The sequence below is a fragment of the Nothoprocta perdicaria genome, unplaced genomic scaffold (genome assembly GCF_003342845.1).
Source record: "Nothoprocta perdicaria isolate Ctin4 unplaced genomic scaffold, notPer1 scaffold_42, whole genome shotgun sequence".
NCBI classification, from domain to species: Eukaryota; Metazoa; Chordata; class Aves; order Tinamiformes; family Tinamidae; genus Nothoprocta; species Nothoprocta perdicaria.
The window spans coordinates 4,402,429-4,429,864 of record NW_020455666.1 but is presented as its reverse complement, the minus strand read 5'-3'; the positions used below and the strand labels follow the sequence as shown (position 1 = coordinate 4,429,864).

At 36.4% G+C, this 27,436-nt stretch overlaps 1 protein-coding gene across 2 annotated transcripts in view; it reads right to left on the bottom strand.

Annotated features, from left to right (window-relative positions):
- The window catches only part of CACNA1D (calcium voltage-gated channel subunit alpha1 D), a 138,458-nt gene that overhangs the window by 83,593 nt on the left and 27,429 nt on the right, over positions 1 to 27,436 (bottom strand). For both annotated transcript variants that reach the window (XM_026046066.1, XM_026046065.1), the window contains exons 4-5: positions 4,497 to 4,636; positions 580 to 722 (exon numbers count right to left, since the gene is read on the bottom strand). In XM_026046066.1, coding sequence (XP_025901851.1) covers positions 580 to 722; positions 4,497 to 4,636 — 283 coding nt within the window. The remainder of the gene's footprint in view (positions 1 to 579; positions 723 to 4,496; positions 4,637 to 27,436) is intronic.

Below are 27,436 nucleotides of genomic sequence, written 5' to 3'. Positions count from 1 at the left end.
TAATAATGTATGGAAATAAAACAGAAAAAAATAGAAAACTCAATTACTTCTTTTAAAATAGCATTGCTCTACTTTTCAAGTTTTCTAATTTATCTGTTAGCTTTAGTAAGATAAACAGAAAGCATATATGTGGTATCAAGAAGGAGTATCAGATATGATATGTGTAACGTGCATGGGCAGACACTTACCAACAGTTAAACTGTTTTAGGACCTACACTTTTATATCTCCAGGATTTTTGTTGGAAAAAAAAAAAACCCAAAAATCTGAACTTGAATTCTCTGGTGCACTTGCATTTTCACATGTAATTTACTTTTACGTAAAGCTTCCAAAAAATCAAGTGTGTTCCCTTGTCTGCTTACTGAACTGTGAAAGAAGATCATACACCGAATGAATACACAATCGCCAGTCTGGGCTGAAAAAGGACACCACTCATCTTGAAACTCACTTTATCTGCATAATCACATAACAACAATCAACTTTAGAGTATCACATTTATGCTTGTGCCTGGAACAAGAGCAATTAATAATTTAAACAGTTACGGTGTGAAGTCCAATTGCATTAAACAGAAAAGAGCTTACTGGGCACTCCTGATACAAGCCGGAGAGGTCGCAATACACGAAAGGCTCTTAGGGCTTTGACATCAAAGCCACCAGGTTTGCCACCTGAATGACTGCCACCTTCTGTTTCTTTGGTTAATTGTTCCAAAATTACACTAAATAATCTAGAAAATGAGATGAAGAGAAAGGTCAGCATCACGCATTTATCACACGATCAAAGATATTAGTAAGTTACCCGAAGAGCAGATAATTCTTACAAGTTTTTCAGCTGTGAAAGTGACACACATACTTAGGCTTCAAATCATGACAGGAAGAGTTAGGAAGTGCAGGACTTTCTAATCCCAGAGAGGGATGATGACATAGTATCCAATAAATTAGTATTCTGCTAGTATACAGTCTCTTCTACTTTTAAATACATGAAACTTCTTGGCCACTGCTCTTTGTTCAAGCATTTCAACTGTAAGGTTTGGAGGATTAGCCTTCTTCTACAGGATATGAAATAGATAATCACAAGAAACTATCTGTTTTAATTTATATGGAATATATGAACTTCAAGTGTCACTACAGTTCAATATTTAAAATGCAGTCAGCAAAAGCTGAATATATTAAAAGTAATTAGAGTCCAACATTTAATAAAGTCCAAAAGATCTCTTACTCATAACAGCTTTGAGGATAAAAATATTCCCAGATGAGTCACTTAATATAYTGCATTTCTTGACTGAAGAAATGAGCCAGTCATTCATTTAAAACAGTTTGGAAGACAAGAATTTTATTTTTCTTTCCTACTTTCARCAGGAATTCTAAGTCAAACAGTTAAATTTCAAATAATCCTGGGTTTCATTTTATTTTGGGATCTGCATTTCAAGTGGCATGTTTTTAAGACTGCAGGTCTAGATCAGGCAAACCATCAAGTATTTTATTCTTGGCAAACAGACTTCCATAGCTTGCAAACACATGTCTCTTAACTTGTAAAAATAAACTTTTAGTGAAAGGATTATGAAGTCAAAAATTGATAATGCTACCATGTGCTTTATACTTGTGAAGGACTCCAGAAACATACAGGTTTTTGGTTTTGTCAAAAAAGATTTTCACAACTCCAGTTATAGAACATCCAACATGACAGAGTTGCCAAAAATCAAGGAGCGTTTCAAAGCTTGCCCAAGGTAGAATATTGAAGGTTTTCCTCTTCCCCAGCAAGCAGTCAATCTGAGTCAGTCAATTCCCATCATCATCATTCCTTCTTGTTCTCCCCCAGAATGAAATAAAGCCAAAGGAAGGAGCACGATATGACTCTCAGAATGAACACCAATCCGGCAACCTACCTACTCTCATAGCTCAAGAAATCCTGACATTTAATTCTTCAGGTCTTGATTCAATAGTTTAACTTATTAGAAACATAATTCTAAGAAAATGAGCCATCTTGATGAGTTCAGAGTGATTATTCATGTTCTCAAGGCAGACATGATTAAACAGACTTCTGAGTCAAGTTCTGAATTAAGAGAAACCACTTTCAGGCTGTCAGTCCATACATCATTCAGAAAATTAAAGGACTACAGGTATAGGAAAGGGCTGTGAAAGCTTTCTCTTTTAGTTTCTTATTCTTTCACTAGAAGCAATGAAAATTATGTGGCAAAGAACACAGACCCAGGCACTTAGCAGGCTCCCTAAGTAATTCATGTTCTGACTGGTCCTAGAGAGATGTGACAAAGGGAAAGAAGTACAACATGCCCAGCTGTGTCTACAGCTCTGTCATTTCATGCTGACTCCACAAATCCATAAAGATTGTGCAGAGGCTTTTTTTTTTTTTTTTTTTCCCTTTACCCACTTTTTTTTTTTTTTTTTTTTCCTCCTGTGAGGTCCAGGGGGTGCTTTAAGAGTTATGTTGCTTTCTGCTAAGAAAGAACACACAGCAAATTTTATCTACCATGCTGAATATAGGGCCTCATGGCAGGTCTCTTGAAGCTATTAAAATACAAAATAAAATTTCACAATGACACTAGTCAAAGAGAACTAGATCCAGAATTGATTCCTTATTCGCATTGGCTTACAAATGAAAAAAAAAAATCAAATTTTCACTGGGCTTTTCTCTTTCAGATTAATTAAGTAAATGGATCCATGCTTGCTTACTTGCTTATGTGTTTTTCTACTAATTATCTTAAAAGAAGAATCCAGTGCAGGTGCAAGAATATTGATCMCAGAGTTGAGTCAGTGTCTTAAAAAGGGACTACCAGTCTTCCAAGTAAGGCTGATGACAGCCTAGAATATAAATCATACTCCAAAACTGCTTTCTTGAGCTAAGACTTAAATCTTAGTGTGGTATTTTGGGTATCTGATGAGAGGTAGTCTTTTTTCTTATTTTCTATGGATTCAGYATTTCATATAACTAAACTTAGCCTCTAATAATGTCTGCTTTATGAGTTAACAGAAATTTTTTAGTTATCATGTATTTAGGACAGAGCCAAAGATAGAAGTCATATGAATTAGACTGCTCCAGGGTTATGGTAACTCCATGGTCACTTGACAAAAAGGAAGAGGTTGATTCAAGTGACTGCCTGGCAATAGAAAAGAGCTTTTGTTTATACTCTCTGCACCTACTGGCCAAGCTTCCCCTCCAGGCATGCAGTCCAATCTGTTGAGAATGACTTGACCCGATGAAGGACCTATTTATGTACAAATTTCATCCTGGACAAGAACTGCTTGACTGCCGAGCAACTAGCCYACATGCTATCTTCTTGGTAATTTTTACTATCTCAGAATTAAATTTTTATAAATTGGGCATTCACGCATTTACAAAACTCCACAAAATTTAATAACGTTTTACTATAAATTTCTTTAATTGGCATCTTTGTTCTCTCCTCCTAACGTAATGACATGTTAAGGGCAGTAAACTTCAAAATCCAGGTCCTTTCCAGTTACAGCTTGATTTTATAAAGTTAGAATGGCACATTATGTGCGAGTCTTCTCAGCAAGTCAGCCACACAAGTCACATGTACAGAGTGTCCTGCATGTACTATRTATCAGTCATGTCCTATTACACTTCCAAAATGTTTTAACTAAGCATTACAGTACTGAAAAACACTTGTTTCAATATGATCTCCATATTTGCAGAATTACAATCTATACGTAAGATTAATCCTCTTGATAGCTAAAGGTAGGATGTTGCAGCCTATTAGCACAATAGCAGAACCAAAGCTGTTGGCACAAAAAGCCAGATGCTTCATGGACCACAAGCAAATTCCCAGTACAAGGGCAGCACATCATACTCCTCACGCTTCTGTGACCTGCAAAGGCCTGTGCAGCCCCTCCTCAGAGGAGCAGGACAAAACCTCCAGGGTTCATTCTGCTGTTCAGAGAAAAAAATGAAACAAGCAAACAAAAACGAGTGCAGCTCATTTTTAGCATAAATTTTTCTCCAGGCAAGTCCTGAACTTATATGTCAGACCTCAGGAAGGTCAAGAAAGCACTCGGTCCTACCTGCTCTGCCCAGACCATTCTCCTCCATCTCAACACAGCCTCTGTTTTTTTCCTAGAGCTCTATGTAAAATAACTGAACTCTGCACCACCTTCCGCAGGTGAAAAGGCAACCTAAAGCTGCCTGGATCTAACCACAGAAATCTTTATTCATATGTCATATGGAAAGACAAAAGGATTCATCAGGGAATACTCAGGAGAAACAAACAAAAAATTACAACTACAGGATAAAATCTGAAGCAAGTTCATTCTGATTTTTTTTTTTTTTTTGGTGGCACAACTCACAAGTGATTGGGAACTTCTGACAAAGCCGATGTAATAGAGCCTACAGCACCTATAGCCTGAACGCTCCCRGGACCTGATTTTGAATTCTTCACTTAAATTCTACACTTTAGCCAAACAGATCTATACCTACCATACAGTGAAGAAGGTTTTGAGATTTTTTTACTATGAAATATGTTACTTACCCTACTACTACTATTACAAAATCCAATAAATTCCATCCATTTCTTACATATGCATTGGGGTGTAGTAATAATCCATATGCTATAATCTTCAAAAATGTTTCAACTGTAAAAATTATCAGGAAGGCATATTCTACTTTTTCCTGTAAAAGAAAAAAAACACAATGAAAAAGGAAGCAATTTAACAACTCTATTTCTAATTAGAATTTGTTGTAAAAAAGTAGGCTTATTGATCAGGATTAAGATACAATACATCATTATAGTTGTAATTGAATAGCACTTAACAATAGTTTTACTGACAAGGTTATAATTACATGATAATTTTCCTATTTTACATTCCTTGAGAGAAAGAGAACATAACAAGGCTCTGTTTCTGCAAACAGGTAAATACATTGTACCTGTACTTAAACATATAGTCTCATGTAGATTTCAAGAGCTACATTTGACCGGGAATCAGCGTCATCACACATTAACAAACTCCCAAAAGCAAACTATTTTCTAGCTCTGCTTTGCTTTTAATTATACACTTTCTTCCAACCTTTTTGTCCTGACATACAATTCCATATTAATTTCTTCCTTCTGCATTAATAAGAATTGTTTTAAATAATCCTAGTACAGATAAAGTTGCACGTTAGCAACATCAGCTTGTATAATTTATCATAGTTGCMTCAGTGGGTTTATTTTTTCAAACATCTAGTTTCTTAATTTTACTAATATTGACATCTAAGAGAGGATGCTCTCATGGATGTTATTTCACTGATCAAATATCACGCTGATTATTTGGAATTTAAAGTGCTCAGCAAGAATTAGAACATAGCCTCAAGCACACAAAATCAAGTATTTGCTAAAGATTTGTTACACAGCATTTACACTTTCAGATRAAACCAAATAAAGAGCAAACCTTGACCATTCACAATTTAGAGGAAAAATCCTGTGCATGTCTGCATTTGGAAGGCCAGGTCTTTTTTTTTTTTCTTTTGAAAAAGCCATCAGGTGTTGTTACATATATCAGGAACCCAACATATATTTTTTTTCCCCAAGTCTGACATTGGCAAATTTAATAAGTGGCCTAAGTTGTCAAGAACCCATGTACTCCCACCCAGGCCTTTGTCTCCAACACACAACAACTGGATGAGAGACACTGTTTCTCCCTAGTGCAAAGCATGGTCCCAGGATCTCAGCTGTTTATCTCAGTCCCATTCATTTGCCTTTTCCAAATTTCAAAATCATCCTTTCCATTTAACTATCAACTTATCACTAAACTGGAATGAGTACTGGACAACAGGAAGAAAGTGGACAAACGGAAGGAACGTGAGTGACTTTTGCACTAAGMGACATCGTAGGTCTTGGGCTATAGGGCACTGTGGAGGTTACAGTAATCTGAGTTACTACTAGCCCTGAGAAACAAACTGCAGAAATGCTGCAATTCAAGCAAGTTCCACCATGGATGCCTTCTACAAGAAGGGCTATTTCTGGGTCTCTGCATATAACAAAGTCTGCGACTTGGATATAGAAAGATAAATAATTTAAGACAACAGAAGGAAGACAAAAATATTATAGTTGGCTCTTGCTGCAGGCAAAACGCATATCAGTTATCACAATAGTAAAAGAAAAGGTGAGACAAAAGAGATGAGGAATTCAATATATGCAAATCTGAACAACTGTTTTATATGACAGAAACATACGATTGAACAAGTCCTTCTTGGCTGAGATGACCTCTTGGCCATCCTGTCCAGTGCCCTGCTATCACACTGCAAGTGTCACTTCCCACCGCTTGCTCTCCTTGAAACAATTGCCAGTTCCTTTCACTACAAAATATCGCTGCCTTCTAAAGGCCAGCTCACCACACAGAAGAACCCCATGGCAATTGAAGACGCAGATTTCCCTGGAAACCTTCAAATAAAGTTAAGGAACCCATAAGGAACCCAGAGATTATCATCTGTCTGTAACCAGGAATACCTATCATTTTCTACACTAGGTTTCTTTCTTCCCTTCTTTCTTCCTCTATTCCATCATTGCTCTCTTCTTCATCTTTCATCTTTTTCTGTCATTCTTTTTCTCTCTCATCGTCTCATGCCTTTTTTTTTTTTCCCCTAAATCATGGTTTGCATTTTTTGCAGAGGCAGGAGGAATGATTTGGCCCAGTCGCTAATAACAGTATCCAAAGTACAGGCTGTGCTTTCCTTACAGACTGTTTAGTAAGTGGGCAGCCAACAGATGTTCTAAGACAAACTGCAAAGTTGACAACCTGCTCCCCCTTGAGAAGGTACTGGCAGTCCTTAGACACTCTGCAGCTTCTTGCCAGTCAGTACAGACATCAATCTTCTCCTCACAAACCTAGATGTAGCCCACCGAATCTACSATCCCATTTCAGCATTACCAAAAAGGCTGGAAAAGGAGACTTGCAGTATAAAAAAAAAAGTAAAATACTCCAGGTTAATTAAGAAGATACACAGAAAACCATTCCAAATCAGATTGAGATATATATTTATCTACTTTCTTTCCCTGTCTTTATGACTGATAAAGTCACACCTGCACATTCTTACTCTGTTCACATTGAAAAGGTCTTGAAGCAAATACCTTATTCCAATCGAAAGGAAAAGGGAACATGGAAAAAAAAAAGGTACTGAACTCTAAAAAGAATATTTATATTCAACAGAAAGGCAGAGCTAATCTTATCTCTTAATAAATTAATTGAAACTTGATTATTGACTTCATTCCACACAGAGCTGGGTTCTTTCTCTTTATTTTGCAGAGACAGGATCTGATTCCTGCAAGGTATGACTGACGCTTCTGTCAACATGAAAAAGACTAATGAGAGCCATTTTAATATTGAATASAACAGATATACCTATTTTTTGGCATTCTGTATAATAGTACAAAACAAAATATACCTTAGCCATTAGGTTTCAGCAGGATCAATTACAACTTTTTTTTCTCTGGAAATACAACACTCTTGCTTCCTTATTTTAACTAAATCATCTTAGCAGAAACTCCATTGCTCAGAAAGAAATTCCACATACCCCCTTCCAGCCAGATGGTGTATATTAGTCATCATTTATTATCTTTAAATTTTAAAAACTACTGATATAGRCAAAGCTATTGCTGTATGCTGCAATGTGATACACTAAAACTCGACGTTTATCTTTGAAATGTCTCACAAGAAAATTGTTTCAAAATCACTTCAGTTTGCAAAACTCTTAGCACATTCTACAATTAAGAGTCTTCTCATACAAATTTTCTACTCTTTGGGCACCAGAGATGTAGATTATCTGTTAATTGGGAAAAATATATTTTTGCATCCATACACCAACATACTCACATCAGAATAAAACCAGCTTACTGGGTGAAGTGACTCACTTAAGTAACCAAGCTGATCAATTTTGTGCAGTTCAGTCACGCACGGAAGAAAAACAAATGATTTGATATTCCTGCTTGGGGAGGGGTTTATAATCAACCGTTTGCTATAAAACAAGTAACTCACTGATGCACATATGTAGCTGTGCATCTTTTCAACAAAAAGCCATATTTTTCATGTTATTATAACTGTCATTTTGAAAACACAGCATTTACTGTGAGAGGAAAAACCAACCAAGTTCAGAATTTCAGAATTTCATAATATCATTCCATTTTTCAATCTAAATCCTCCTTAAAATTATTTATGAACTTCATGAAAGCAATACTAAAACAAAATGAAACCCGAAACATTGCTTATTCAATAAAAACACTCCTTTTCACATTTAAATGCTATAAAATGCATTATAATAAAAGCAATAAAGCTCTTTGTCTCTTTAAAGATGATAAAATARTTTGCTTCTTGTATTAGACTTAGAAATTGCTCTCCCTTTTTTAGAAGAATGAGTTGAATTACTCCCTTTATCACCCCAAAATTGGATGATGAAGTTAACCAACTCTTCACATTTGCCTTGTCAACCTAGGTAAGCATTGAGAAATAGTGATTTAAGGACGTGTGCTCTGACCAATCTAGTTGAWCTGTGCTGCATCTTCCTGATCAGCYGTGTTCCCCCGCGACGAATGCGGCTAGCGCTCAGCTATGTCAGATGCCCGAATTAGTGTTTGCAAGGGCAGCTTCCACTGTGCGACAGAAGAGCTCTGCAGCCAAGTTTAAAGAAAGTGGGGGAGTGGGAGAAGGAAAAAAATCATTTATGGATAAGAAATTGTATTTCCATCTAAACTCTGCTTAACATGGACACAGACCCCCTGCTTCCATGTCACTTGCACATAATGCTCCACGTACCTGAGACTATTTTATGTTTCACTGGCAATGTCTCCCAGCCATAAATTTCTCCATGGAAAATCCACCCCACATCTCTGAACACCCAGAGCTGACCAGAACTGATGCCTTCAGTTATGCAGAACCCCTGAGGGTTTCCAGTGAGGAAAGGAAGGAGATGGCTGATGCAGACTGCACCTATGGATTCCACTTTTGGTGGCTCAGTTCTCTGCTTCTAATATACCAGCAGCAGCATTCTTCCCTAAACACTAACTGCTGAACAGTTGATATTAAAAAAAGACATCTCATCTGCAAGTAAATGCTGAAAAAATGTTTTAGAAAGGTATGGACAAACATCTGAGCTATTTTTTCCTCAAAAAATTGTAGATTTGGAAGATTGCTGGAGGAACACCACTGGGAGGGCTATGCCATGATACAGTTAGTTTAAATTATGTTTTTAGGCAGTAAGAGACCTATCCGAAGAAACTCAGAGAACACATTTGCTAACCATTCTTTGTTAGTCAGAATATTAGTCTTTAATTTTTTCTAGTTCAGATTTTACAAAACTAGCTTCTACAATAACAGATTCTGCCACAGTTGTAACAGTCAAAGAAAACTCAAGTGAATACGCTAGCTTACATGTAAAATYCAAGGTAGCTTTGGGCAGGGCTTTGGCATTAGGCCTAGAACAATTTTTAGCCTTCTAAAACTCTTCATAAGACACCACAATATCATAGAACCAGATATTTAGGCTTTTAATACTGATATATCTGAATGTAAGTTTGATGCTTAAAGAGTCAGTACCACATACAAACTCCACGATTCATATCTCAATGCACTCCTGACAGAACAGGTCCTATTCGTTTTAAATATTCATAAAACAGTTCAATATACATCTGTAGTGGTTTTGCATTCCTTATAGTACTAACACAAAGTCTCACTTGCAGATTTTTCACCATTTACCAAAGAGAACACAAAACCTTTTCCCATCATTTGAATTATTAATTCACAAATATTTGTCCCAATTTCACAATTTGACACAAAAACAGCTCCCCTCAAATCTCAAATAGAGACGTAAAGAATGAGCACTAGGAAATCTCAAAAATACGGGGCACAATAAACGGACAAAATGGATGTGAAAGCTATCCTGCCCAAGTGTAATTAAGGGCCTTAAACTCCCTTTTTACCAAAGTAGTCTGAACTCCCATTTCAGCAACTTATGTCACTCAAATAGTATCTCATATCTTCAAAGACCACTTTGGGCAGCACTAATGCTTAGGCTTTTATCTGACAGAAATTCTGGTTACCAGAAATAGGTGATTAAAAAGCTCACATTACTTTTAATGATTTTTTCTTTCATTATAACCTATAATCACATCCTCTATACATGCTGTAGGCCTACCTCTTTTTTTTTTTTTTTTTTCTGCAACTTCTTTACCTTCTACTGAAAATATTATCAAGAAAGGAACCTTATGGAGAAGGTGTTTCTCAATGAGAAGGACTATTTGAGTTGTTTTGCATATAGAATATGCTGAATTAGCAGTGACTGCATACTTGAAAGGTGTGAAAGGCAAAAAAAAGAAGTTGCAGAAACAGTAATAGGCATTGAGGTGTGAGCTCCAGTCCTGAAGCCATCTCAGATACAACTCCTACTGAAGAGTGAGTGCAGTATGCCAAGAACTGAATTGCACAAGAGAAAGCAGGGGAAGCCAGCAATAAGGAATATAGCTGGAATGGAGCTTGGGTGCCTTCCTGGTGTCAGCTTTTTTTAATTGATGACATTCAGGAAAATAAGGTCAAAGTAGAAAAAGCAGCAGGCATACTTGCATACGCTTCCAAGCAGTTTTACCTTACATAGTTAACTAGAGTCAGTGGTGATTAAYTAAATCTCTATCTAGTATTAAAGAAATATTAAATACGTTTTATTTATTGAGAAGWGATTTCAGTTAGAGATTGTTTTAAAGTGGGTGTCAGATTCTTTGGCAAATACCTTCAAAATCTCATAGAAGTATTAAAGTGAGAATTTTACTCATTTCTGTAAATTCACCTTGGATCATCCAGAAACCCATAAGCAGAAAACAAACACTGATAGTAGTAAAGACTGGCCTTTTTAACATATGTTGGAGCTTGGACAGAYTCTCCAAAGTCATGGGACTAAACCGGCTCACTTCCTGTTCTCTTAAAGCACTTCTTAGACACAGATTAATTTTCCGAAGCTTTCAAAAAGAAAAAAAATTAAAAAAAAAAAAGAGGACTAGGACTAGGTAGGTGAGAGTCTTCTAAAAAAGAAATGAGTTGCTTCTTAGAACGGGGCGGGGGGGGGAACACAAACTGCTTCATCCATTCAATTTGCAAATCAAGTTTCCAATAGCAGGAGTAAAAACRATAAAGCAATTTCATCTTGTTTTGTCCCCAAGTTAGCACTATGATGTTATTTTCATGAACAAGGCAGTGGAGAGTTCTTTTTTGGTTTTGTTTGTTTTCCAGAAAGATTCTCAATACATATTAATTTACTTTAAAGCACACTTATTTTACATTCGCTAGGGCAATCCTGCACTATAAGAAAGTAACTCAGAATAAGTCTAGCAAGACTGCATTACTTATGAGTAGACATCCTGTCAGAGCATGAACAATAATGTCAAGAGCAGTGACGTTAATGAAATGAACTTTCAACTATAAGAGAAGGCAGCACAGAATACTCCCAGTAGACATTCTCTAGAATAAAGATGTGAAGAACAAGAAATGAGTTTATCCAAACTGACAGGAGGATGATCTGAAATATCCCTGAAAATGTTAAAGAGTACAACTTTATCCTTGGCTGTCTCAGCTTGCTGAACAAGTTCTTCCTACTGCTTTTGATTTTCTGCTGTGCTTGTTTTTGGACCAAATGCTTAAATTCTCTGTTGAATAACATTTATCTCTCAGCTCACACAATATCAAAAAAAAAATCCACTGACAYGAGATACCTATGTGATAATATCTTACAGTAAGTCACAGACCTGCAAAGTTTAAAYTGGCAGAAGAAACTCCTGTAGTTCCCTGCATCACGATGCCGCAAGGATACTCCCATTTTTTGTGCCCCACAAACCAATGTGAGTAACAGCAAAAGCAAAAGCCTCTTCAATCCTCTCAACTGGAACACAAGAACAGCATGAGACCTCTATTTTCTTTATGCAGAACACTGCTAACTGTCCGATTGCTCTGGCTGTGCCATAACCAGCTGAATGTGAATCTGTACGGAAAATAAGGCTGCAAGAAATATAGTCCTCTAATGATGGTATTCAATGGACATCCTGGACTTCCTCAAGTCAAAGGACTGTAGCCTGACCACTACACTGCAAATGTGGAACTTAAGTGGAAAAGGTACTAAGTGGAAAGAGTATGTATATATCAAGAAGCTTCAATAAAAAAAAATTATATAACATAACACTATTTTGTACTCGGTCCACAAAACAAAACCAGTAATATAAACACTTGGACTTCAGCACTGTTATAATACTTTCAGTTATTGTAACTGCAAATGCTTGAATTAGGCAGCAATGTTCAACTACTGATAATTGTCCACAAATCCAAAATCRTCAAAAATGAATATGTAACCAGGTGGCTTCCAGTAATGGCGCTATTTGAGCCTTTCACAAGTTAAAATGAAGACAAGAATATCTTGACAGAAATACACCCAACAGAAGTAAGAATAAGTAGACTAATTAGAAATAAGCACCTGGAATACTACTGATGGTCAGTGTTGAAATACCAGAACCTCTAGGACAAGCATAAAGAAGATTAATACGAATTGAATAAAATGAAAAAATGTTCCTGTTCTTCATTCAGCATCTAATGGGCTTTCACTTTTTCTAAATAGTTCTCTGAAATACTGTATCCAAATTTTTCTTTAAGAAATAAAGACAATAAATTAGGYTTGTTATGAAATAACACTTCACTTCCTACAGCCTACAGTGAAACCTTAGTGATCTAAATCTTCAGCTTCTGACAGAAAGGAAAGTATGACTCTGCCTGCCCTCAAGCCAAATTTCTTTCTTCTCTATAGATGAGTCACTTCTCCTTCTACCCTGTGGAATGTCACTAACATCAGTTAGTGCCCCTCCAGTGACTGCTACAATTACAGCTCCAAAATCCGCAAATCACTACTCCAGGTTTGTTTGTTTTTCTTGTAATCACACAGCCAGCCAAACAAGGCAGTAGTCTACGTTCAAAAATATGACGAACTTCCAAGTACATCCCCAAGAAGTCATTCCTAAGATAGAACACAAAATAATTTTCTTCCTTTAACTGCTGCTAGTAATTGCTTTATCTTCCAAATCAATTCAACAATTCARGAAATGTATTTGGATTTTCAGTTGCTTATTCCATTTTTCATTTTTTTTCCACACAGAACAGATTTATCAGGCACATTTTGTGTCTYGCATTGTTTCTATCTGCACCGTAGGTCTAGGTCTTCTTTACTTTGCTCCCCTATCTTGGGAATTAGTTTTAATTTCCAGGGGAGTGATTTTAACAGTATATTCCTGAATATAAGTCTGTAACTGTTTCTAGGTCAAAGCCATTGCTACTATAGGACCATTCAAGTATAACAACATGTCCTTTGCCACTGCTCACATATGAAACAGCTCTTCAAAGAATGCAAAATGTTACATTGGCTGTGACATTCTAGAGAACTGTACCCAGGACTACCTAAACTACTTTAAGTCCACAAGGAAAATTTTGCCATTTTGTTGAGGAAACCAAAAGAGCTATTAGACACTCTGTAAGCCCCAAAGCCAAATGCTATGTACAAGTAAAACCAGTCAGTTACCATTAGCCCATTTCATCATGGACTTATGTACAGGAACAGCTACCAAAAAAATCCAGTGATTGGGATTTGCCTGCTTTGAATATATGTACAAGTCTAAATGCATTGCTGGTTGTTTACATGCCTCAATTACATGCAGCTGTACAAGTGCAGAGTTTGATGATGTGAAGCTTCTCTTTGGTTTGAAAGTGTGAAGCACCATCATTTCTTAAAAATTCAGCAGTAGAATCTTTTCCAGAGAAACGAGAGAATCAACTACATTAAGTCACCTGTTAATCCAGGCATCTTTGCACAGGTAGGAGATATTAGGACTGGTTCATAAGCGCCTTTATTTCCCACCCCCCACCCCCCGTTTGACCCATTCTAAGCCCTTTAAGTTCCCTCACTGGTGCTGCATTCAACATATTTGGATTAGACACCAATTTTTCTCAGTTGCACAAACATACAATCAAAAATAATCATCTCAGCTACTGCCTAAGCGAGGATGTTCTACAGCTAGAATAGCTGAAAGCAAAATGTCCCCTTGTTTTGGTGATTTAAAGAAAGCTTGTAAAATTTGGAAGTGCAATTTTAGGTTTTAGTAAGTATAATAATTCAAATAATTGTTTTTTACCTTAATTGCCCTGAAAGAAGCTGAGTTATGGAAATAAATTTACTCTGCTGCTTGATTTTCAAGGTAGGTATTGAATACATTTACAGTTATCACAATCCAGTACTACAATGTGCAGTGGCAAGTGCAAATTCTGAAGCAACTGAAACCTAACCCCCTAACATGGGCTAAAGACAAAGGGGAATTTCCCTCCCATGGTCTTAAATCAGAGTCAGTCAAAAACCTACAAATACCATTTTCAACTCTTTGTTAACTGCTAAGTTGCCAATTTCCTACCATTTGAAAATCATTGAAGATCTTCATCTTTGCAAAGCTGCCCAATGCTCTGCAAGACATAGTCCTCAAAAGAAACAAAGAGTGCTTTAATTAAAGCTATTTCCCTTGCTCAGTCATATCTAACTTATGATTTGCCAAAGGCCTTGTTTTACTCRTGTTTCGATGAAGTACTTAGCACAGCGTGAAATAGACGGCATCTCCTTTGYAGCAAAAGTGAAAGGTTGACTTCTGCCTTGGGCATCTTTTATTTTGTAGCAAAGCTCCGAGGCAGAAACCGAAGCATAATAATTGAACCTCGAGGAAAAAGTAGTGACATGGTAACAACCGTTTCCTTCAAGTGGTGTAAGTATCTGTTACTGTGATATACTTAATTTGTAACAATAAACTGTTAATAAACACAAAACAATTAAGCCATACTAAAGGTAAAATGCTGTGAGATGATGCACCTCACTTATCTTCCAATAAAGGTACAGGTTACTATTTGACAAAATAATAATTCATCTCATCTGCAACATCCATTCTAATAAATTTTCTAAGTCCACATTTATTATACATGGCATAATAAAAAGTATTGCTGATATTCTCTAGTGCCCAAGGCACAAACTTGAAAGTGCCAGTGGAAATAACAAGTGATGTAACCTAAGTATGTATATAAAACCTGAGGCCAAAAGCATCATGGCAAAAAAACAATGTTTTTTTCTTAAGTGACCAATGCTTTCACACTCACAATTTGCGTCTTCCCGCCTCCCCCACCTCTTTTTTGGTTAACGCTTCCAAAGCAGAAGTCTCCTAGTGAGGTGTGTCAGAACTTATGTGCCTGAATGTAGTTCACCATAATTGAAAGTAATTCATGCTGTCACATTTACTGTAACAGGAGGTCGCATCTCGAGGGCCGTATACGCTGCTCACATTAATCGTAACTGACACCCTCCTCCTCCTTCAGGGAAATTCAGCCATATTACATGGCTTAGTACACGTCTGAAGAGATTTGAACTTCTTTGTGTTTTCAGATTTTTTTTAAAAAAATGTGCTTTGCACAGATATAGCTATCTCACAGAAAAGTATAAAATAATAATTACAATTACCTGAAAAAACAGTTATGATCTCAAAAAATTCTATACATTATCAAAGATCACCACTTAAGATCTCTCTATTTGGGAGCAGAAAAATTATTTAAAATATACACACATATAAACAATCCTCAGAAGTACTAATTAAAGATGCAACATACTGTGACCAGGTCACATTTATCTTTCACTAGTAATGAAATCTATTATGCCTTTGGTATCATGAGGTCACACAGTAAACTTTTTTTTTTTAAATGTTGAAAACTATATTAACTAACATATACATGCTTCTAGTCTCAACAAGATTATGCATGTCAAAACTATTATTTAAGCTATGATTCTATTCCCTTTCTGAAATATAAACCAGACACTTAGGGTCCCTCCTTCCTCCCCCACACATATCACTATTATTTTTCCCCCCAGCCTCTGACAAAGGCACAAGGTTATTCTGTTGAAGCACTGAATACACATGTATACTGTGCATAATTAATAATATAGACACCAATGGGCTTTTAATTGGCATGCCTAGAACATCTTAAAAGAGGAACAATACCYATAGGGAAAAACAAAGAAAAAAGAGCACATGAAAATACACAGAGAAGATTATGATATGACTATTGACCAGGGAATAATCCTGGTTTAATTTTTGTCGAGTAAGGATCTGACTTTTCTCCACAAAAAAAACATAACCTAAAACTGACAAAGCGGCATCTTAGCTCAGAATCAAAAATAAATAAATAAAAATACTTTTTTCCTCCTTAACAGGTATGCATGGGAATGTAAAAATACAGATTTCCTTTCCTTCACAGAAAGAGATGGTAAGCTAGGATRCCAAGGATCCTTGATGACTCTCAGAATCAAGCACAAAACCAGTATAGAAGACAGGAATAGATAGCTTCAATTCTACAACACAGTTTATAATAATTCTTCCCCCCTTCCCCCCTCCCCCCCAGGGCACATTAGCCCTAAAACTGCAGTTATTTTAAACAGTCATACAGCACTTCCAGAAAATTGGGTGCCCAGTTCTCTTCTGGTATAAATCTGTAGTAACAGATTATATTACTGATATGAGAGGATTACATGATATTACATGCATTAGACAAGTATATGAACTCTGGGAGAACCAACATTCCAAGGTCACTTTCTATCACAGATCATAACTCCTCAGGCATAAATAGAACCTTAAAAAACTATTTTTCTGATTCTTCTTTATGGCAATAAAAGCCACTGAAATAAAAAATTCAATGTATCAACTATAAAAGGAAGTGCTCAATTATAAAAGAAAATGGTAAATAGTTGACAGAATACAACAATGAATAATGTTAAATGATTTTTCTCCTGCAGTGTTTATTATTTACCAATCCTCATTTTTATGTTGTTTTACATATTTTACTTGTTTCATTTCATCTTTTTTTTAAATAGTATTGATTACATCCCACTCTAACAGAAACTCCAAGCATTTTGACACCAACATCATCTAGCTTTGCTGAAGCATCCAGCAACTGCATAATTCCCATTTCCTATAGTACTATTTGGTGGAGTTAAATAAATACATAAATATAGCTATGATTCCATCAAAGCATGCTTGAAGACCTAGCTTTACTATTTTTAATAAGACTATCAAAAGGAAAATGGGAACAACAAAAAGCCTGCATTCACTCAAGTAAAAGGGGTTTATAATTATAAATGACCCCTGTCATTTACAATTAATCTTAGCCTATCCTTACATCTTGAAATAAGAGGCCATGGGCACAAACTGAAAGTCAGGAAGGTCTGTCTGAACGAAATACAAAACTATCCACTGTGAGGATGTGTTGTACCTGTCACTGGAGATGCTTGGAAGCCATCTAGGCATGGTCCTGGGCAGCCTGTCCATAACTCTGCCCAAGCAGCAGGTTGGACTTGAACTCCGCACTTCCCTTCAAACATCAACCACTCTGTGGTTGTTTTAGTGATGCCCCTCACCACATCTCAAATACATCTAGGTTTCATTTCAAAACAGGTGTTTCATATTATTATGTAATACTTTTCTGTATCAGTATCTAGGATACTAAATAAAACAGATCTAGCGACAAAACAGGATAAAGAAGAATGCAACTCAACTAAGCGAATTCCCCATTCTTGGTCTTGTCTCATGAATCTCCATCCCCTTCCTCTTTACATGAGGGACTGCACCCAAATACCTCATTTATTCCTAAACTCACAGGTTGTCATAGATCTATAGGCTCTTAGGAAAGGAGCTCAAGAATATTGAAATTATAGTCCCATAAATCATCACTGTCATTAATCCCTCACCATTTTAAAGAGTATATATTAATACCAACAAAATTTCAAGCTCATGTAGAGACTATAGCATTACATTGAAGAGGAGAAAAATCCCTTCATGATCCAATGCTTGGGAATATCTTTCCTGTTCTGTGAGGAATAGGAATATTTTATCACGTCAGATATTTTATCAAGTCTATTACATGATATGCACTACTATTGAGGCCTAAGAGACTAAAACAYGTATCTTTCTTTCAATAGGTAGTATTCTCAATGTGCTTCAATAATCTATCAGCTACTCTAATTGCAAAGGTTTTCACAAAAACAAGCAGCAGTACCAATCAACTGTCTTGCATAAACTCTTGGCATTATGTCTTTTGCAGATATAAGCCTACTTTTTATACAATGATATTCACAAACATATGCAGWCTAGGACTTTGTTAGCTTTGGGAGTGACTCAAGAGATTATTAATATCTTGGGAAAAACTTGAGATTTGCACCTTTTTTCCTATTTTATTCCTTGATTTAAGGCTGCCCTTTTTTTTCCAGTGAAACTGACAGCATTCAGCTTTGCAAAGTTATCACAGTTTTGGGAGCTCAACCCTGCCATCATGAGTGTCCTGCTAACTCCTACTGGAAGTCTGTTCCCAAATCTCACCCCTCTGATACTTAGAAACGTTCTTCTAATCTCTAATTTAACTTTGCTCCTTGTTAATTTATACCTAATATTTCTTGGGCCAACATTATTTTTCCAGTAGCTTTCCTCTCTCCTACATACCCACTATCCTTGAGATTCTCCATCTTCATTTTCCTATCTGAAAACATCAAACTGTCAACAAAAAGAATCACCATTAGTTCTTCTATCATATTTCATCTAAACTCCTTATGCTATTTTTGAGGCACCACAAGTTTACATATCAGCTAGGTCACCTTAACCATTTAAACTTTCTATATAAACATATAACATTTCATGTGCAGGAGGCCTTTGCATAGAAGTCCTTAAAAATGCAGGTGAGTTTTGTTAGAAAAGCAATATTCTGATGTTTGCCTAAAGTTGCTATTTTTGTGTGTTTATATTATGCTTATATTATAAAGGAAAAGCAAATTTTCACCTTTATCTGTAATCATCCAGAAGTGGCCGTACACCACACAGCTAAACTGGAGATTTCTACTATACTCCAAAGTACTAATACTACATTTTTCTAATAGCAGTTTAGATATGTTTCTACCATACAAAGTATTGGTATAGCAAAGAACAGAGAGCAGCAGGAGTTCGTAGATACTAGAGGTGATAGTAATTCCTCATTCCTATACCACTATGCTGTGGATGAATGATGCAAGAGGGGAAAATAAAAAGGTTTTTTTCTTCCTATTATCTCCAGCGTCTTTGTTCTTTTAGAGTCAAAAAAAGCCCTTTACCACTTTCCCTGTGTGAGATAATAGCTGTAAATGCTGTAATTATCAAAACTATATCATTGGCACTACTCTCTTAAAAGGTATGCAGTAAGGTTCCCCTACCTCCTGAGTGGAAATGAAATTATAGCAAAAAGTGTAAGAATTTGCTTATGTTCTTGGGATGAACACACAGAAAATTCATACAAGTGAATGCCAGCAGAGAAGTAATAAACTTGAAAACAGAGAGGTAAACTCAAAACAGACAGCAGGTTGCAACAGAACACAAGCCCTTTCATCTATCGATCATTTGCTCAAGAGTGCCTTAAGTTCAGAGTCACTGAACATGGATTCTTTGAAAGTTCCTTGTTAGCCAAATATCCRATAGATGAATTGGCACTCACCCAACTTATTACATGTGAGTACAAGTTCTAACATGTTGGACAACTGGTTCAGCAGTAAGAGCAGAAAAAACAATACCCTCCTAATTCTCTCACCTGACATGCAAGTGTCAGGTTAAGGATAGTGTTTACCAAGTAAATATTATCAAAATATATATTACAATATATACTAACATTTAGAAATAATTAATAGTTATTAATAGGAAGAGTTCGCTTGCCAGGCGATATTCAAAACAGATAAAGCACCTAATATCTTTATTATTGATAAAGATATTGATTATTGATCGGATATAAATTACCATATATACACTTACAGAGAATATAATCAGAGTCCCTATTTTCTATTCTCTGTTCTTTACCAAGGGAGAAAACAGAAGAAAATCAGAGAGYTAAAGCCTTCTGGTATCCTGAAGAAAAGCCGGCCCCAAGTTATGGATTATATGGCAGAAATATTATAATCCTTACACTGAATCTAATTGAATAGGGGTAGTATATCAGTTTCGCGAAGTCAAGACCAAGACATTCAGAAACCAACATAATATCTGTCTTCAATCACTTACCCAACCAGGTCAAAGTCTAGTAACCAGAGCACTCCAGGCACACAAAGAAGCATCTGACAACTTTCATAGACTGCCTGGATAGTATCTTTTTTGTAGATAAAGAAGTTCAGCTTGCTTCAAGCAATAAATTCACTTTCCATAAAGGCAGATGGTTGGATACATTATGATGAATGCAGTAAAAATTTTACATGAAAGATATAAGGAAGTAGCTACTCTGCTCGTCCCATATGAAAGAAATCAGATTTACTTGATATTCAAAGTTAAGTTGCAAAGCACATGGATTAATATGGCATCACATACCTACCTGCACATTAAGTGTTTTATCATGCTGACGCTTGCACACTAAACCTACCTCAGTTTACCAAGAAGAGTACGTTAAAAAAAACCATGAAACCATGTCAGCATTTCAAAGTGCATAAACTGTTTAAGACTTTTGATCCCTGAACTGCAGAAGGTTCTGTTACAAGAAATGCCTAGATTATATCTGTAGAATGGAGGCTTTCACATCCCGCTTACATTATTCAATATAAAAAGTAAACAGATACATATATGTATATTTAAAGTTGTTTGGGAATACTTTTCCCTCAACATTTTCATATTTACCTTCCAGAAACATCAAAACACTTTATGTTCTGTAGCTGCCTACTGTAGTTTGTACAATGTACAGTGACTTTGAGTCACTGAACAGTTGCATAACCTCATAGCTGTAACGCTACCAGCAATACACTGATCGCCACATTCACCGCTTAGTTCCAAACAAACTCACTAGCCCCCAAGACTTAAAGACACAGAAAATAAAGTTCTACACCACTGCTTCAAGAAGAAAGACTTAGAGATGTGATGTTACATTAAACCATGAGGCAACCTTCAAAAATATTCATTCAAATATCAGAAAACCAGGCCTGGAAGATCTGGATTCAGAAATCTATTGGGTTGCTAAAGTGGGTTCCTCCCTTAAAAGTCTGCTCTGAGATTTCAAAACTGAGACAAGCCTGAAAGCTGAGGATGTAGTTTCACAGTGTGAGATCTCTCTGTTCACCTAGTAATAAAATTTGATTCACCAATTTTGATTCACAGACAGATACATGTATCTTTTCTATTATTGAGAGCTTATGGATTTTTTTTTAAACAGATATCATAGGTCCTATGATCCCTAACTCAGTATAAATCCTAGTCGACCCAAGACAATGCTTGCATTGCACAAGGGCCATCAATGCAGAGCTGATCTGTCAAAATAAAATATTAACAAACTTGGAACAATGAAGTGATTTTACATGAGTTGAGGGTGTTACATTATATGCCCGTGGCATTGCTGTTACAATACTTCAAATCCCTTACCAGAGTGTTTCACTGAACTTTGTCATAAAGGACATTTTTTTCAGTTTCTAGTTTTCTATTATTTCCGAGTACAATGAAACACCTGTGGCTTCAGGCCCAGTCTGCAACCAAATAAGGACTTCAAGGTAGACCTTGACAAGTCTTTCTTTCAACAGTAAAACTATATTTGCATTTGATGTTTCTCAGTCTCACTCAGACACTGCTACTTCAATTACATGAGCAGAGCTACCGACCACATATTGATCTTGTTRGTAAAAATTGGGGAACAGTAGCTGCTTTAAGACAACTTAGTTTGCTGAACTGTCTCAAACCCTGCAGCACACAGACTTACACCAGCACAGTCCAAGACGCAGAAACAGTGGAGGGTGCAGAACACCCTAATGTAAGCGGAAGGCCTCCCAAGCCAAGATCTCAGATGGCGTATCTCTGTGCAGGGAGAGGGGATGTTTCAGGAGATGCAGAAATCCTAAATAAAAAGTCACATCATCTGCAAAGAAATAAAGTCTGATCTTTTAAGTAACTTCAGCACAAGGACAGAACAAGAGRAAAAAAAGCTTGGTAACAATGCCTTCTTACAGAATTTGAATATGGGGAACACAGAAGTTACCAACATGGCCAATAAGGCCGTAAATCCAAGCAGAAGTCTTGTTATCTGATTCCCCGTACATAAGCACAGACAAGCTCTAACTACAGCGGAATAATGCTAAATTTCCTTTTTTTTTTTTAAACCAGGCTTTACTCTACACCTACAAAACAAACAAAAAAGGGTAACTCAGTTCAGTGACSAAAACAAGCTTCTGCTTTCCTCCAGGTTCTAGAGCAGTGTCCTTATGCARCCCAGATGAACGAAACACGTCTCTGAAGCCTATGATTAACAGATCAGTGGGGTTCAGGCTTTGAGACCTTGGATGGAAAAATATAATAACCAAGTCAGTGTTTCATCGTCTTCACACACAAATCTGTCTATTATGTGGCCATCAATATACCCTGAAAATATTTTCTTAGGTACCCTAAATCAGATTACCTTGAAAATGAGTAGTAATACACAAAAAAAACAGTTTAAAGGTACAAGTTCAGCAAAAGGCTGCATGTTGAAATGAGAGCTGGCATACCCAGAGTTCAAGACAATACAAATCCCTGTAGTTATACAACAAGAAAAAAATTCTGACTCACAAACCAAAATTGAAGAACCACCACAGTTAATAGCAATTACAACCAAGTCAGCCTACACAAAACTTGAAGTTAGGAAAAACTAGTCATTTCAGACAGCAATTTGCACGAGGCCAAGTAATGCTATCTACTGCATAATGGGAACAAGTTGGATTAACACTGATTACATAGGAATTAAATGCAGAAGTACTCAAGGGAAGAGACATGCAAATTGCCCTCATGGAATGTGATTTTCTTTGGGACTCCAGAGATTAGAAAAACTCCTTTCAGTAACTGAAGGGGAAGTGAACTGATCAGTAGTTTTAAATGAAAGACTCTATTCTGCATGAATTAAAATGAGAAGCATGTTGGGAAGCCCTTTAACTGTATGTTTAAGGAAGCATAATGGTAAAACTCTTAAAGCCTGGTTGGAAAGTAAGAATTGGATAAAACAAGATTTGGAGCAAATAACCTTTTGTTCTCCCTCTTGAAATTGTTTAACCTCCCCTGCCCCCACACCCCCAAACTCACCAAAGTTAATGCTTGTTCTTATGAGTAAAGAAATAACATTGCTCAAACACCATGCATTACAAAGCTAAACTGAGCAAAAAGGTTATGTTCTTTCCGAACACAGTTCTTGGTGACTGCTTCAACACAGAATGCTGCAACACAAATGTAAGCCAAAGTCTGGCTTTGAGTATTTTTATCTTGTTTTTAATGTTTTTGAAACAACTGGCTCTCCATAGTAAGAACCCAAAATCACAAATACAAAATTCAAAATTTATCACAGTTTCACTTGTCTCCATACTAACAAACTTCAGAATATTAAGTTTCCAAAGTTGTTTCTATTACTGTCTGAAAGGCCAAGCATAGATAACTAGAACACACTTTTGACAGTTCAATGTAATTTTTTAAAAAAGTTACTGTATCACAGGATACTTTGCCCAGAAGTGAAGTCTATGGAAAACACGGAATTTGGCTGTTCGCAGAAATTTCTTGTATTGGTTTTTAAGGTCTGCTGCTCTTTACATGAAGCAGCAGCCTAACGTAGCACTCCTGTGAGGCACACAGCACATGCAAAGTCAGTGTTGGGATCCCAGCGACCTCTAGTTCTGATGCAGGCCGACTCTTAAATCCCTCTATATAGAGAGACAGAATCTTTATCTGTAATTCTAGTGGGACATTAGAAACCCATYAGTCTCAAACTATTTACTACAGATTATAGACTTTGACCCAGTCAAAAAAATAAGTAAGACATTTTTCACTGTGATCATACAGCCTTCTAAGCAAATAATTGAAAACATGGTGGAATGGTAAGATATTTAACAAAAAGTTATTTAAAAGCTGTTGCTGCAGGCAATTTTATTAGTTAAACTTGTTTTATAGTATGAGTTTCATTCAATTCTCAAATACCTGGAATACTTAGACCATAACCTTAAATAGAAAAAAGCTCTAAATAGGACAGAGAGGTCATCAGGTAACAAGCAGTGAAAAAATACTCAGCATTCATGATATGATCTACAATTACAGTACAAAGACTAAGGTAACAACAGCTTCAGCGTTGTGAAGCACATTAGCACAAGTTTGTGCAACACAGAATCAAGAGCAACCACTGAACAGCCKGTGCACCCAAAGCAACAGCAGTGCAGAGAGAAATACCCTTACCAACCAAAGAGCAACAACAAAACGTATCTGTCTGCAGGATTGCTGGTACTTTCCTGAGACGTATGCTTTATATGTATGTTCCAAAATACAAAGGACTAGTTCACATTTCTGTATAAGACAAAATTTATAGCAAACACAAGTATATTGGCTTTTTCCACAGAATTCTTTACTTTTCTAAGAAATTCAGGGATTTGGTCAGGTATTCCATCACTTGACTACAATCCAAATATTTTATTCAAGTAAATATATAAAAACAGTTTTAAAAAATCTGGGAGAGAGCAAACAGGTCAGCTCCAAGATTTCCCCGAGTTTATTAGATAGAGTCAGAAACGGAACAACCGGATTTTAAATACTGAAAGTCTCTGCTGTGACAATCACAGCTAATTGGGGCAAGACAATAAAGCGTGCTACCTATTTTTGATAAGGATGATTTAGTTCTTTATCATACTGCTAAGCACAATGTCACTTCAAGAGCARAGTGTCATTTGCAACCAGGTAAAATTTAGAAGTCATATCCAAAGCAACTCCCATTACATAATTAATACAGGTCCGATTCTTAGATTAGGACCCGCACAAAAGGAAGCTTTCTTTATATAGAGATCTAATTAGAAGATAGTAGGAAAGGTAGCTGGTTCCCAGGGTAGGCCACTTTGAGAAAAGTAAAAGACAATGAATGACAAGAAAAAAAAATAAAAACAAGGAAGAAAAGAAGCAAGTCTTGGAGCAGAAATACAATGAAATTTAGACTAAAAGGTATTATAATACTGTTTGATTCACTGTATCAGTAGAGAAAAAAATTTTAATTGATCTCTAAATTTTTTTGTTGAAAGACCTAATTATACTCTCGAATTAACCTTACATCTTAAAACATATGGAAACATGCTTTCTCTTTCTTCTATGTTAGCTATATATCATCATTTTTCTTAAATTAACAATTAATAGATTTTTGCCCTTCTATTGTACTCTCCCTATCAGATCTTTCAAGTCCCATAAGGAAATGTTATTTCTGTTTCAGATACAAAATTACATTCTCCTATAAAGGTATGCTTTGAAAAGAAATCAGGACTTTAGAATTTTAGACATGAACACGCCAATAGACCCATGTTTTACATTCGTTCAGGGCTTCTTAAAATAATCCAACCTGAAATATTAATTTAAAATTATTGCAGAAGGGAGGACAATTTAAAACAACTTTTTGTGATCTGTACAGTTGGCTCCCTTCCCAGAAAGGCCTGGGAGTCACCTGTACTACCACGTATTTTGTTCAGCCAAACCTAAGAAGGGTTTCCTGAAAATTCAGGTCCCTGCTGAACCAGATCAGCCTAGTTTTCTATGAAAAAAAAAGGAAAAAAAAACAATTTAAACTATTCTGTGATTAAAGACAGCCTGGGATGACCACTCACATTAAAGCTAGAKCTCTCTCTTATGATCCCCGAAGTCAGTGGAAAAGTGCAATGGTAKAAAATGGAAGAGACACCAAGAAGGACACACATTTAACAATTCTGACTGTAAAACTGAGACTTTTGATAATTGTATTCTTTTTTTTCTGTAATAAACAGAACTGGACCACTATTTGATAGAACTTTTAAGATGACAATTATACTAAAATGAATTCTTGACTTTACCTATATTTTCTTTTTGTCCATAACAGGATTTTGTACAGAAAAACCAAAACATGATGATCAAAACAACATAACAGGGCTCTGGAAAGGCTAAGCAAGTAGTTGAGCAAATTATCCAAAGTGCCTTTTGGTCCTAAAATGCCTCAGATAAGAGGATTGCTGAGAGAAGGCCATGAGCCAAGTGATTTGTCCCAGTAGGCTGCAGAGAGCTAAGACAATTTAGAACTACTTGAAGTCACAGGCTGTCTTTTCACTGTCTTTCATTTGCCAGAAAGGACCTGTCAAATCACAGTATCAAAAACTTCTTTTCTTATCCGGGCACTTGTTGATACCAGCCCCACTTCCAAGGCTGCTACACTTACACCAGAACACAGGCACTTGAGGGGTTTTCTGCAAACATCAACTTATTTTCACTTGCTTCCTCCTAGATATCCAGGCTCACCCTGAATTTACTTTAAACAATGAACAAATTAAAAAGCAAAAGGAGTACATGCAAAAGATTGCAAAATCTGATTATAAAATTAGAAAAAAATAAGAAGCTGAAAACCAGTAACACAAGCTTAGATCATATCCATTCATACACACTTTCCACCTACTTTTAACAAATTTCAGAGCATAATTGAGTCCAAATAACCTGGAGTCGAGCCTCATTCTTCTTCCAAGGCACTTCTTCAGAACTACTTTTAATTCAGGAGATAGAACAAAAATTACAACTTCTTGAGGGCCTAAAGCTGAGGGTGCTTTTTTTTTTTTTTTTTTTTCCCCTCCTTGTGCAGGCAGAAATCTCCATGTCCTTTTATCTTCATTAGTGTCTTACTCCTATCCTGCTCCAGAAAAGAAGCACCTGGGCCCTGCGAGCATTAATAAGATCTGCTGGTCACCATCATAAGAATGATTACTCACAGCTGCTACCCTCCACCCTCTTTGAAGGTGGGTTTCTTTCCCATCCCATTTGAGAAAGGGAATGAGATCTTCAGCAGCTGTCCTTAGGCTTGATCAATGCAGATGAAGCACACAGGGCTTATGGGGAATGCCAGGTAGATACTGGAAGATTTGCAAAATTGTTACAACTCAATCTCTGGTTCTTACCTAGGCCTTACTCACAGAATTTAGTTCACCTGTATTTGTTTGTAGATACAAATATATGTGGAAAACTGGCAAATTCAGAAATTAGGCAATTAGAAAAAAAATTAAAGTCATCTTGTCACTTTTACAGGGTGATGCTCCTATACCCCCAAATTACATATGCAATACAACATAAACTTTAGCACTGCAGGCATGAAGGAGAACATCTTTGCATTTCTAGTCAAAGACTTCAATAATATAAATACAAATGCAGGTGCTTAAAGTCAGACTTCCATGCTATGGAGGTACCTAGGTTTTACATGAAATAAATGTTTATCTAGCTCTGAGTGATGGGAAGAGTGACCAATAAAGGTCCAATGACACAGGTTGCTCAAAAGATTCCTGGTAACACTGAGGCTCCAACTTCAAGCATTTTCCTCACGTGCCTGACCGGCGTGAGCCTAAGCTCGTAACGTGGTCACCCGCCTCTGC